At 45.0% G+C, this 14,240-nt stretch overlaps 1 protein-coding gene across 3 annotated transcripts; it reads right to left on the reverse strand.

Annotated features, from left to right (window-relative positions):
- Nucleotides 1–55: 55 nt before the first annotated feature.
- LDLRAD2 (low density lipoprotein receptor class A domain containing 2) lies at nucleotides 56–14,013 on the reverse strand. 3 transcript variants are annotated; one of them, XM_081923785.1, is made up of 5 exons: nucleotides 13,013–14,013; nucleotides 6,330–6,803; nucleotides 3,576–3,725; nucleotides 2,554–2,691; nucleotides 56–1,325 (listed from the first exon to the last, which is right to left on the reverse strand). In XM_081923785.1, exons 1-5 carry the CDS (start codon nucleotides 13,134–13,136, stop codon nucleotides 1,102–1,104), a joined length of 1,110 nt encoding a protein of 369 aa, XP_081779911.1. In that variant the 5' UTR covers nucleotides 13,137–14,013; the 3' UTR covers nucleotides 56–1,101. The 3 variants fall into 3 exon arrangements, with proteins under 3 accessions (XP_081779911.1, XP_081779910.1, XP_081779912.1); XM_081923784.1 differs by lacking the exon at nucleotides 56–1,325 and adding an exon at nucleotides 2,148–2,429; XM_081923786.1 differs by lacking the exons at nucleotides 56–1,325; nucleotides 3,576–3,725 and adding an exon at nucleotides 2,148–2,429.
- Between the last annotated feature and the right edge of the window lie 227 nt (nucleotides 14,014–14,240).

The following is a 14,240-nucleotide window of genomic DNA, read 5'->3' on the forward strand; positions in this document are numbered from 1 at the left end:
CGGATTAATTTCGTCTTGCGAGGCACCACTGTAATAGGAAATACTAATTTACTTAGTGCATAGTTAAACTATCGAACTCCCTCCCACAGAAGGCAGTGACAGCCACCAATCTAGAAGACTTCGAAAGAGGATCAGGCAAATCCATGGAGGTCAGAGGCAGCGAATGCTTAAGAATTCCAGTTGCTGGAAAGCACAAGAAGAAAGGGTGCCCTTGTGCTCTGGTTGCAGGTTTCCCACAAGCATCTTGGCGGCCCCTGTGAGAACAGGATGCTGGACTAGATGGGCCATTCCAGCAGGCTATTCTTTTGTTCTTAAATGCATGGTGTGGATGTGAGCGTATCTCAAGGCCTGGTGCCAAGTGCCTTAGTTTGAACCCACTGAGGAAAGAAGCAGGCATCTCCTGCCACCTTGTGGGAGATCAGCCAGTATACATCTGTCTGATTAGCCCAGGGGTCAGCAACCTTTTTCAGCCGTGGGCCGGTCCACCGTCCCTCAGACCATGTGGGGGGCCGGACTATATTTTTGGGGGGGAAGAAAGAAGTACGAATTCTTATGCCCCACAAATAACCCAGAGATGCATTTTAAATAAAAGGAAACATTCTACAGTGGTACCCCGGGTTACATATGCTTCAGGTTACAGATGCTTCAGGTTACAGACTCCACTAACCCAGAAATATTACCTCGGGTTAAGAACTTTGCTTCAGGATGAGAGCAGAAATTGTGCGGCGGCAGCGGGAGGGCCCATTAGCTAAAGTGGTGCTTCAGGTTAAGAACAGTTTCTGGTTAAGAACAGACCTCCAGAACGAATTAAGGTCTTAACCCGAACTACCACTGTACTCATGTAAAAACACCAGGCAGGCCCCACAATTAACCCAGAGATGCATTTTAAACAAAAGGACACATTCTACTCATGTAAAAACATGCTGATTCCTGGACCATCCGTGGGCCAGATTTAGAAGGCGATTGGGCTGCATCTTGCCCCTGGGCCTTAGGTTGCCTACCCCTGGCTTAGCCCCACCATGCCTCCACTGCCAGCGGTACCCCTTCTGGCCCATGCCCTTCTAAAACTAAGGGCCTGTGACCCTGCCCCCCATCTCGGAGTCACACGGGTGGCTCAGTGCTTCCATGTGGGGTGACCTTGGGGGGCTCCCGGCGGGTGCAGCTGCGTGGGCAGAGGTGGCAGGCAGCGCAGACGGAATTGCAACCGGGCAGGTATCTGCAGGCGCCCATCCTCCAGATGAGCCAGCCTGGATTCCAGCAGCACCAGAACAGGAAGGCAGCGCCCAGGATGGCAGCCAGCGAAGCAAGGAGAGGCTTGCGTTTATCTGTGAAGGAGGAGAAGGAGCCTGGTAAGTGGCAGGAAAATGGAACAAATTGTGTTCCCCACCAAACAATTGCCCCAGCTGTGCTATTTTGATATTGTTGTTCATTTCAAAAAATACAGACACTGCTTGACTGTGAAGAAAAACTCGGAGCAGTTTACAAAAAGGGTAGAACAAGAAAATAAAAAAAAATTACAACAATAAAACCTACAAAAATTTAAAATACTAAGAGATTCAAATTCACTTTAACTTTATAAGCATGTGGATAGGCCTAGCTATACAAAAATGTTTTATATATGATATGTAATGAATTGAAAAAGACGTTTAAAATAATGTTTGTAAAAAACAACAACCCAATAGCTTTTCTTTTGGGAATTCTAGGGACAGAACTACCTAAGCTGTACAGAAACTTATTCATGTATGCGACTACAGCAGCAAGAATGTTACTCGCCCCAAAATGGAAAACAAGCAGAAGTCCCAGCAAAGGAAGAATGGATACAAAAACTTATGGAATATGCAGAAATGGCAAAACTTGCCGGAAGAATGAGAAATCAAGAATACAAACTTTTTATAAAAGAATGGAAATAGTTTATTGAACATTTACAGATAAGAACGTTGGCATGGTTATTGTTATAACCTGCAGTTTTATTACAGTATATATTTAAAGTAGATGAATAAATGGGCAAATTAAGTTAATTTGGATATGCAGAAGATATTAAAAATAAATTTAAGGGACCTCAGAAAGAGGAGGAAGGAAGTCAAGCTTTGAAATGGTAGAATGATTGTAAAATTAGTGAAATGTAGACCTGAAAAGCATTTTAAAAAAAATGTTTTTAGCAGATTTCCAGGGGAGATGAATGCCGGTTTGGCTGTCTTCCTGTTAGCTCCTGCTGACTTGGTGATTGATAACAGATAGTCTGACTATCACTCTGGAGATAAGGGATGATCTGGGAGTTACCCTCAAATGCTTTGAATGAGGCTGTTTTTCTGCTGTATGGACCTGGAGACTTGGATGGGGGTTAGAGTGAGTGGGCGAGCTGAAGAGTTGCCATTGTGCCAAACAACATGGAATCACCTTTCGTAGGTAACAAAGAACTGTGTTTTTAGCTGAAAAGAGTACAGTGATAGCCACCTGCTTAGTATAAAATAGGCAGGGAGTTCCCAAAAGGCACACTATAAACAACCAAGTTATTACAAGGCCTCATTCCTGCCAGCAATGGTGCTGCTGTACCTGTTTTGTCCCAGGTGCCAGTGCCTGGGGGCAGGAGCTGGCTTTCCTGGGGTCCTGCGCAGGTCACCTGACTTGGCAGGGCGTTAACTGCAGAAGAGGCCTCGGCATTATTCAAGGGCGGCAGGAGCGTGGGTGAGCCTGGAGTTGAAAAGGAGAAAGAGTCAAAAACAGTAGTGGCCTCTGTGCTGCCACGGAGAAACCAAAGCAGAGGGGCGTAGCCTCCTCCCTTTCCTAACAACTTAAGGGGCCGCTGCAGCCATCAGGCTCGGGCATTCAGCCTCTCGTTCTCACCCATTTTTTAAAGTGATCATGAGCAAGGAATGGCACTGTTATAAGAATTTTAAGGTCGTATGTATATAAAGTAAAGGTTCATAACTGTGTATATAAACCACATGTCAGAAACCCCATAGAAAATGTCCTGAACAAATTGACCTCAAATATTTCTCTGCAAGGTCAAAATGGGAAATCTCCCCATTCTCTCTTTGCTCTCTTTGCTTTGTCTCTTTGCTCACAAATCCTGTCTTAAGGGCACTTTTAAGATATGAATAGGGTGTGAGCCCAGTAGTTATCATAACAAAAGAATGGCCAGGCTCCCCAGGTAATCCAGTCAAGTGACCATTAACAGGTAACCTGGCAGACATGATAAAAACAATGCACTCAGATTTCTGTTGTAGACCGCCTTTTCTGTGATGTAGATATGATGTTTCTGGGGGGTGGTCTTGGACTCCAGGGCGGGCAATTTAAAATGTCTATATAAGGGCTTGCATGCATGGTTTGGGGTCCTCCTCCTCTCTCCTGCATGTGGGGGAGCACCCTGTTGCAACAGTTAATAAAGATCAGGCTTACTAGCTGCTTTGCTTCTCAATATTCTCTGCTTGGCCTCTGTTATTTTCTCCTACCAAGAGAGAACCTACAAAAGGACTCTATATGGGCTCTTGGGTACCCCATAAGGGAAAAGGAGCAGGTTTTTATTTACTTATAACAGCACATACACACACCCTCTTCCTTCTACAGCCACCAACCTTTGCACCAGACTGGGGACTGGGCAGCCTGGTCTGTACCATCCCCACAGTTATCGACGCTGCTGCCATCGCAGACTAGGCTGGGAGGGATGCATTTTCCATTGTGGCAGGGAAAATAGGACTCCGTGCTGCAGGCCGAAGCGTTCAAGCCTGCAAGGGGAGGGAAAGGCAGATTTTGCTGTTCTTGTGGTTTAATGTACCTATACAGTGATACCTCGGGCTAAGAACTTAATTCGTTCTGGAGGTCTGTTCTTAACCTGAAACTGTTCTTAACCTGAAGCACCACTTTAGCTAATGGGGCCTCCCGCTGCCGCCAGAACACGATTTCTGTTCTCATCCTGAAGCAAAGTTCTTAACCCGAGGTACTATTTCTGGCTTAGCGGAGTCTGTAACCTGAAGCGTATGTAACCTGAAGCATATGTAACCCGAGGTACCACTGTAATCAGTGGTTTTTTATAGAAAGAAAGCGGCCAGTACTCACCACGAAGTTGTTACAGTGAGGTGCTGGTACAGCGTATCTTTGAGTATCCCTAGATTGTAGCAGGAACCCCCCCGCCCCCATCATTCAGTTTGTACAAACTTCACACACACTCACACTCACACTCACTCACTACATACGCTACGCTTCTGTTATAAATTCATAGTAAATCAACCATACATCGCATTTGCACTGTTCCACTTTTATTTTACTCCATGAAGGAAGGACTACAAAATGGGGAAGGTTTGATACAGGCCAGCCCAGCACATCCACAGGAGCCCTGCCCAGTTGCTATGCCAACCCTGATGGTCCTAGACAGAAGACAATCAAGATCACAAAGAACTTGCATATGGGAGTGGATTCAGCATGGACTGGAACAAAGGACAATGATCAGATCTTCCCTCAGGGGGCAGGAAACTGCGACTACCTTTTGTCTTCAGAAAATGACTCATGGGGAGGAGGAAAAGGGAACCAGCCAGGTGACAGGACACTCAGGTTACCACCACAACTCCTCCCTCAACCCCTCCTTTCTGTAATGTATGCATGATGTTTCTGGGGGTGGGCTTGACCTGGAGGATGGGAATTTCAAAAGTTTTTATAAGGTCTTGCACACCATTTTTCTGTGTCTTTCCTCTCTCCTGCAAGAGAGGGGAATACCCTGTTGCAACAGTTCAATAAAGGCCAAGCCTACAGGCTGCTGTTTTGCTCCAAGTTATCCTGGTTGGTGTCTTTGTTTTGTCCAAGGGAGCCCTCGGATTTTTCCGGTAACAGTTAAAAAGCACTGCCTGGAATGTACCTCCTAAACTAGCTTAAAACAATATTTAAAATGCATTTAACACCAGCATTGAAATTTTTTTTAAAAGGTAAAGGTAAAGGACCCCTGGATGGTTAAGTCCAGTCAAAGGTGACTACAGGATTGTGGAACTCTTCTCACTTTCAGGCCGAGGGAGCCAGTGTTTGTTCACAGACAGCTTTCCAGGTCATGTGGCCAGCAGGACTAAATTGCTTCTGGCGCAATGGGACACCATGACGGAAACCACAGCGCATAGAAACGCTGTTTACCTTCCCGCCACAGTGGTAACTATTTCTCTACTTGCACTAGAGTGCTTTAGAACTGCTAGGTTGGCAGGAGCTGGGACAGAGCAGTGGGAGCTCTCCGCATCACGGGGATTCAAACCGCTGACCTTCTGACCGGCAAGCCCAAGAGGCTCAGTGGTTTAGAACACAGCGCCAGTTACCCTGACAGCAGCCCAGTGGTCCACATCGCCTGCACCTTACCCTTAGGGTTACAGTGTTGGACTAGGACCCAGGAGAGACCAGAGTTCAAATCCCCCCACTGGGCAACATGAAACTTCCTGGGTGACCTTGGAGCCCAGTTGCTGCCTCTCAGGCTCAGCTGCCTTCCAGGATTGGGAGGATTAAATGAGGAGGCATACACCACCTTGAGCTCCTTGGAGAAGAGGTGGAATATAAATGCAATAAAATTAAATTAAAATAAGATAGAGCAGCATTACTCAGCTCATTTGGAGCTGTGTGATAGGAATTTTGAGGTCTTTGATATATGGTGTGATAGGAATTTTGAGGTCTTAGTTATATGGCAATGTTCATAACCGCACGTACATAGATCAGCACCGACCTGATGCCATTTTGATTCCTAAACTGAGCAAATGTTTTTTCTGCATGGTCAAAGTGGAAAAGCCTCCCCATTGTCTTTTCCTTCACAAATCCTGTCTTAAGGGTAAGTCTGTGTTTGAATAGGGTGTGAGCCTGTGACCTGGCCCAGGAACTAAGTATTTATCACTACAAAAGATTGGCCAGGCTCCCCAGGAAATCCAATCAGGTAACCTGCCAGTCAGGAGATAAACAAGGACAGGAGAAAAACAACATTCAAATTTCTGTTTTAAGACCACCTTTTCTGTGATGTAGGTGCGATGTATCTGAGGGGTGGTCTTAGGTTACACCCCTTCTGTGATGTATGTATGATGTTTCTGGGGGTGGTCTTGATCTACAGGGTAGCAATTTTAAAAGTCTTTATAAGCCCTTGCACGACATTTTTCTGGGTCCCTCCTCTCTCTTGCGGGTGAGGGGAGCACCCTGTTGCAACAGATCAATAAAGATCAAGCTTACTAGCTGCTTTGCTTCTCAATACTCTCTGGTTGGCCTCTGGTATTCTCTCCTACCAATAGGGAACCTATGTAAGGACTCTATATGGGCTCTTGGATACCCCATAAGGAATAAGGGCCATTTTTGTTTACAACAGCTGCTTCCTGCCTTACCAGTTCGAACGGAGGTGAAGTCACCCACAAAGTCAACACGAGGTTGCTGGCCACGAGTCACGAGCCTCAAGGTGAGGAAGTTGCCACTGGAGGTGACGGGCCGTGGGATGTTCTTCCCGCACAGCGGCATCCCCAGGGGCTTGGCGGTGTGGTTTTGGCCATCGTAGAATTGCACGTAGGAGCCTGCTGTGCAAGGGTCTGGGGTCTCCCGCTCCCTTCTGGACTTGGGAAGGGCCAGAGTGGGGTGGTCGTTGCTGGCCCTGCTGGCCAGCGTGCTGGAAGGCGAGCGCACCATGCTGTACACCAGGAAGAAGCGGAACTGGAACTGGACCTTGTCTTTGGGGGTTGCCGCTTGCATGGTCAGCTGGCAGTCGGTGCTGGCCACTACAAAGTAGTAACGGCGGGAGTCTCGGTGGGACGTCAACACCATCCCATCCCCGTGCAGGGTCTGGCCACAGAAATCGACCACGCTCACTGTTGGGCAAGAGGGAGAGGAAAAGGGAGAGTCATTGGCAAGACATACATAGAAGGAGAACCTTCTGGATCAGGCCAGAGACCCATCTATTATTATTATTATTATTATTATTATTATTATTATTACTTTTCAGATGTATACATTTCACTAATTTTACAATCATTTTAACATTTCAAAACTTGACTTCCTTTCCCCTCTTTCTGCTGTTCCTTAAATTTATTTTTAATACCTTCTGCATATCCAAATTAACTTAATTTGCCCATTTACTCATCTACTTTAAATATATACAGTGGTACCTCGGGTTAAGAACTTAATTCGTTCTGGAGGTCCGTTCTTAACCTGAAACTGTTCTTAACCTGAGGTACCACTTTAGCTAATGGGGCATCCCGCTGCCGCCGCACAATTTCTGTTCTTATCCTGAAGCAAAGTTCTTAACCCGAGGTACTATTTCTGGGTTAGCGGAGTCTGTAATCTGAAGTGTCTGTACTCTTATAATCTGAAGGTACCACTGTACTCTTATAAAACTGCAAGTTATTACAATAATCCTGCCAATGTTCTTATCTGTTTACAATTTATCTGTAAACATTCAATAAACTATTGCCATTCTTTTATAAAAGGTTTGTTGTCTTGATTTCTTATTCTTCCGGTAAGTTCCGCCATTTCTGCGTATTCCACAAGTTTTTGTATCCATTCTTCCTTTGCTGGGACTTCTGCTTCTTTCCATTTTGGGGCGAGTAACGTTCTTGCCGCTGTAGTCGCATACATGAATAAGTTTCTGTACAGCTTAGATAGTTCTGTCAGTATAATTCCCAAAAGAAAAGCTTCTGGGGTTTTTTTTTACAAAAGTTATTTTAAACATCCTTTTCAATTCATTATACAGTCGTACCTTGGATCCCCGAACACCGATGGAGAACCTACAACAGACCCTATAAGGGCTCTTGTGTCCCCCATAAGGGAAGAAGGGCAGATTTTGTTTATTACACCTCAAAGCTGGTTAGTCCATCTCATTCAGCATTCGGTTACTGGCAAGAAATGACTCAAGCTCATAATCAGGGCATGAGGCTGCAGTCTCTCCACCTCTTCCTTTGCCCCCCCTCCCCGTACATAATATTATGGGGTATACTGCCTCTGAAAGTGGAAGCTTAATTTAGTACCAACCTCCAGACAGAACTATCTTCCATGACAATTTGTGTATAACTGTGTGCAGTTTGCAGTCAACATTGGCTATTTTGTTTTGCTTCTAAGAATGAAATTACTAGAGATTTGGGGGGCGAGTGAGAGTTCAGTCTAAAGTTCCTGTCACAGCTGTTTGAAAATGGATGACTTAACCAAGCATTTATCAGCGTGCTAAATGAGCACACTATCACACGTGCTTAAATTATTTGCTTTACTAATTGCAACACCCAGCATATTACCATGGGCTCATCGGTGGCCCAGAGATGGCCAAAGGAAGCCTGTTTAACCCGAATAACACCCAGAGGATGGTTGCCTTGCTACTGTCGAGGGCAACAGAGGACAGGGTTGTTTTGTGGCAGTTTAAAGTTGATAAAGAGATTTATGGTAGCGGAAACCTTTGTGGCCTAAAGACCCGATCTCCTTTAGTCCACAGAAGTTTATGCCACTATAAATCTCTTGGTCTTTAAAATGCCACAAGACTCTATTGTGTTGCCTAATGTCAACTGCTGTCTCAATTACCCGGCACTCGTTTAGTTCACTCCTTTTCACCATTACCCAGAAACAACAAAACGGCCAGCACATTAAACCCAGGAATTCTGGCCCTCTAGTTCTTCCCATCAGCCTCATAATTTCCACACATCCTAGTGTGAAGAATGAGTGGCTGTACTCAAGAGGTCCCCCCCCTTGCCCACCACCAGCTTCTGGGAATTTTCACTTGGGAATTTTGTCACTGGTTCATTCCAACTTGCTAGTTGTGAGAGATTCTGGGAACAGCCTCTGGAGACAGGTTTTTTAAAAAAAAGAAATATATTTTATTAAGGGTTTTCTTGTTTTACAGTGTAAGTGTAATGCCTCGTATTTTTTTCCCCCATGTAACATTTTTACAAATCCGTTTCATTTGTTGAGGCATTAGGGGGAGAAGAAAAAAAAGGGGGGAAAGAAAGAAAGAAAGGGAGGTGGAGGGAGGGGAGATGGATGGGGGTGGGGTCGGGTAGTGGTGTTTCTGCTTAATGTATGTAGGGTTTGGTGTCAGCGTGCTTGTGTTGTTCACTTGTGTTCCTTTGGTGGTGAGAGAGGTTGGGGTTGGCCTAGGGTGTGATTGTTTGTTTGTGATTGGGAGAAAGGAAGAACCAGCCAGGTGAAAAGATACTCAGGTTACCTCCACAACTCCTCCCTCAACCCCTTTTTGTGATGTGTCAATGATGTAGTTCTAGGGATGTAGCGTGGGGGATTAGTAACTATCTTGCTTCCATCTTGCTTCACCTGGTGGCAGGTGGGAGTCCTGTCGCGACAGTCTTCACTAAAGACCAAGCCTACTGGCTGCTGTTTTGCTCTGGTATTCCTGGCTGGTGTCCTTGGTTTTTTTTGTCCAAGGGAACCCTCAGATTTCTCCGTTAACATGGTCATTCTGGAACCACAACTTGACAGCCTTTCCAGGTCTGGTTTCCAACCTGCAATGTGGCACCCATGTTAAAATTTCCACTGTGTGCTCCTTATCATTTCCATTTCCTCCCCCCCTTTTTTCTTACCAAGCCCCATCCTTTCACACTTTCTCCCTGGTTAGTTTCCTGCCTCCACACTTTCCCTTAAAATGAACTGCTATAAGAATTTAAGGTATCAAATATATAAATTAAATGTTCGTAAATTAAAAGCCAAACAAATACATAAGTATGTAAACCACATATCTGAAATAGTACAGGAGAACAATCCTGAAGCCATTTTGACTCTCCCAAATTGACCTCAAATATTTCTCTGCAAGGAGGAAGGAAATGGGAAAACCTCCCCATTGTCTCTTTGCTCACAAATCCTGTCTTAAGGGCATATTTGTGTGTGAATAGGATGAGCCTGTCACCTGGATTCAGGAACTATTTACCACCACAGAAGAATGGACAGACTGCCCATATGATGCAATCAGTGACCATTATCATATACCCTGGCAAACAGGATTTCTGCTGTGGACCGCCTCCTCTGTTGTTGACTGTCTCCTTCTGTGCTGTATGTACGATGTTTCAGGGGGTAGTCTTGGGCTCCAGGGTGGGCAATTTCAAATGTCTATATAAGAGCTTGCACACCAATGTTCTGAGTTCCTCCTCCCTCCTGCATGTGGTGAGTGGGGACCCTGTTGCAACAGTTGAATAAAGATCAGGCTTACTAGCTGCTTTGCTTCTAAATATTCTCTGGTTGGCCTCTGTTATTTTCTCCTACCAATAGAGAACCTACATCAGGACTCTATACGGGCTCTTGGGTACCCCATAAGGGAAAAGGAGCAGGGTTTTTTTTCTTATAACAGAACAAAAACAAAACAAAAGCTGAACAGAAAATGGGTGGGGGCACAAGTACCTTAGAACAAGGGACAGTGCATATCTGCAGGACAAAAAGGCAGGAAGGCAAAATTGATATGGTGGGACTTGGATGCATCACAAGGCAGTTGTTTGCTTCCTGCGCAGCATCTTTTGTTTAAAGGAGCTGTATAGTTTTCCCAGTAGTGAGGTATGGAAGTGAGAGCTGGACCATAAAGAAGGCTGATTGCAAAGAAGAATTGATGCTTTTGAATTATGGTGCTGGAGGAGACTCTTGAGAGTCCCATGGACTGCAAGAAGATCAAACCTCTCCATTCTGAAGGCAATCAGCCCTGAGTGGTCCCTGGAAGGACAGATTCTGAAGCTGAGGCTCCAGTACTTTGGCCACCTCATGAGAAGAGAAGACTCCCTGGAAAAGACCCTGATGTTGGGAAAGATGGAGGGCACAAGGAGAAGGGGACGACAGAGGACGAGATGGTTGGACAGTGTTCTCGAAGCTACCAGCATGAGTTTGACCAAACTGCGGGAGACAGTGGAAGACAGGAGTGGCTGGCGTGCTCTGGTCCAGGGGGTCACAAAGAGTTGGACACGACTAAACAACTAAACAACTACAAGCTGCTATCTATTGTGACTAAAATATTCCTTAGTGACTGTAAACGCACCCTTTCTCAAGCTCTCCCCACCCACTCACCCTCCCAACGCCATAGAATAGCAGCTGCAGCTGCTAAACACGAACCCATATTTATTTTCTTAGGTTTCACTTTGCCCAAGCTCATTTTAAATAGGTACCTTTTAGCGCAAGCAGCAAAAAGTCTTTGTGGTATCATTAGCACAGACTGCTGACAAATCAGTCTTCCAATATCTGAAAGGCTGCAGTAAGTTTGTTCTCTGTTTCTCCAGAGGGCAGAGACAATGGGTGGAAATTTCAGGGAAGCAGATTTTGGCTCAATGTTAGGAGGAGCTGCTCAAGAGTGGAAATGACTGCTTTGAGATGCCATGAGCTCTCCTTCACTGGACGTATTGAAGCAAAGGTTGGGCATCCGTAAGTGAGGGGTGCTGTGATTGCACCCCACTTCAAGCAGGGGTCTGACCAGATGATCGCTAGGGATCTTCTCAACTAGGGCTGGGCGATAGCTGCTTTTCAGCATCGTGATATATCACCAGGTAAACACTGCGATATATGATATATCATGATGCCTGAAATAAGGATGGCAGCAATGTCTAGGCAACACGATGACCATGTACATACGCAATAGACAATCTTTTATAGAATTCCTTCAAACCATAACAAGTACAAAATGAAATCTTTAGTCTCAAAGTCTCTGAAAATCTTTAAATGAAGTGAGGTACCAGACTGTGTACGATGAAAGACAAGCTGTGAATCTTTGGGTATTCAGCAAATACGATGTCCAACACTGAACTGCGATTCCGGATATTGACTACTGTTTTGTAGAATTCTTCGTCAGCGTGGTGGGAGGATATAGAATTGCTTCATAAACCCATCTTATTTCAAATGAATGTATGTAAATGAAAATATCGAATGCTGTGGAACAGTGCTCATGTAATAAGGATGGAGCTATGTAGAGGCATTGCCTGGCTTCACAGTTTTTCCTGCATCATGATTTTTTGCATAGTGCACACACAAATCATGATTCATGATATATTGCCAGGTCAAAAATTATGAAATCGTTATAACAATATGGACTTCAAACCAGCTTTGGACGATATATCGCCCAGCCCTACTCTCAGCTCATGATTATTATCTTTCCTGGGGCAGTAAATGCAGCACTTTGTGGCAACCTTGTTGTGCTACAGCCACAATCCAAGCCATATTGACTCCATGAAAACCAGCAACATGGAAAAAAGAGGCAGGCAAGGGCATTTAAGATACCTGGATGCTACACTAGGTCTTTTGACTTCAGCTCCCATCACCAACCCAGTCCCCGTCTGGTAGAGATTTAGGGGCCAAGCCAAGATGTCAATCCAAAATTGCCTGGGAAGGAAATTGAGGAACTGGCTAAAGCAGAGCTTTCCAAACTCTGTGTTGCGACAGTTTAGTGTGTTGGCTGCAGTGTGTTGGTGTGTTGTGGTCCTCTCGGGACTGGAAGGGGTTAGTTTAATCTCTGGTTTGTTAGTAAAACTGAATTACTGTGTCGCAAAATGATGCATGTCTGAAAAGTGTGTCACCAGCATGAAAAGTTTGGAAAGCTTTAACTCAGATAACTCAGACGGAAATTCCCAGGTGTCAAAAAAGGCTATTTATGTATGCCACTACTGCGGCTCATGTTTCGTTAGCCCAAAAATGGAAAATGAGAGAGGTCCCAACTAAAGAAGAATGGCAACTTAAACTGATGGAATATGCTCAGCTTGAGGAGCTAACATATAACAGAACAAGAAGAACATACATTTAGAGAAGATTGGAAAGATGTTTATTGAATATATGGAGGAAAATTGTGTACACTTGAAAACACGGGCAGCATTAAGATAAATTCAACAGTGTAAATAAGTTTTGATGGATGTAATAATGGAATACTTAGTGGTTTTTAGTTTATGTTGTGCAAAATGAACCATGGGAAGAGAAGAAGTGAAGACATTGATATTTTAAGGTTGTTTAAGTGAATATTCTAAAATGTAAAGCAGAAATTTAATAAAAATTGTGACTGTTGAATTGCAAAAGAAAAATGGGGGAAAAGGAAAAGTTTGGCAAGCTCTGAGCTAAAGTTTCGGCCTACCTGTCTGCATGGTGGAGACTGCAGGGACAGCAGCATTCAGGAGAAGCAGCCATTTCCCCCACGCTTGCAAGCCTCCTCGATGGGCTGGTTTGCTCATCTTGGTCTCTTTCGGGAGCCCCTGCATGCCAGGCTATAGCAGAGAGAAAGGCAGGAGTGTGTGAAATGGCAACAGCTGTGAGAAGCAGGGTTTAAATGGACCACCCCAGCCCCTGGTGACCAAATCAAGTCGGGGATTGCTTTTGCGTGATCTGACAAGGGAACAAAAGGAGAGGCTGGCAAGCTTATTGCAAAAGAGTCCCATCCTGGTATAAGTGTGTGTTTTTTCTAAATGGGCAGCTTAACTTTTGCCCTCCTTCATGCCGGCTTTTGCAGACGCTGTCTGCACATTGCTCAGTTGCCATGGGAATGACGGGAGACGGATGGAGTGATGCAAACATCCTGTCTCGGGCAATCTAACCGAACGCCTCGGGAATCTTGAACTGGCTCCTGGCATCGCCATGTGCCAGCTCACACCTGCTTTCTGGACGATCCCACGCCTGAGGCTGGCAGTTTTGAAACGAAAGCAAGTTGGGTCCAAGCAAAGCCAGCCAAATGGGAAACAAGAGCGCTGACAGACACTGCTGGGCCGTTGGCTGACGGTGGTGCCACGCCTTCAGGCTCACATCAGCACCATGCCTTTACAATGCAGCTTCCTGTTTTCCTATCCGTATCTCTTGCAGCTAAAACCACAACTCTAGTCCGTGAAACCTCAAGCCACAATGCATTTAATGGTCTTTGAAGGTGCACACAAGGTTCTGCGTTGCTTCGGGAAGAACATGATCCTGCAGCTGCCAGTGGAGACATATTCCAACTGACCTAGCAGTTAGATGGTGTGATTTTGTTTCCATCTGTCCCCTCCCTCTCTGTTTTTTTCATTGCTTTCTCTTCCACAAAACCTTTTTTCTTTCCTCTCTATTGCCCCCTTCTTCCTCCACCACTTCCAGTGACTTTACTTGAGTAGGTTTGTCAATTATACAACGGAAGACATTAAAATAACAAAGGGTACAAGACAAGGATGCCCATTATCACCATTATTATTCATCTTGGTGCTGGAGGTTCTGCTAAAATCAATAAGAAAAAATGAAGAAATAAAAGGGGCGTCTGTAGGGAAAAATGAGTATAAAGTCAAAGCATTTGCGGACAATCCTGTAATGATGGTAGAAGAGCCAGCGGGAAGTGTTAAAAGAAT

This window comes from Podarcis melisellensis, assembly GCF_964234715.1.
Source record: "Podarcis melisellensis genome assembly, chromosome: 8".
Lineage (NCBI taxonomy): Eukaryota > Metazoa > Chordata > Lepidosauria > Squamata > Lacertidae > Podarcis > Podarcis melisellensis.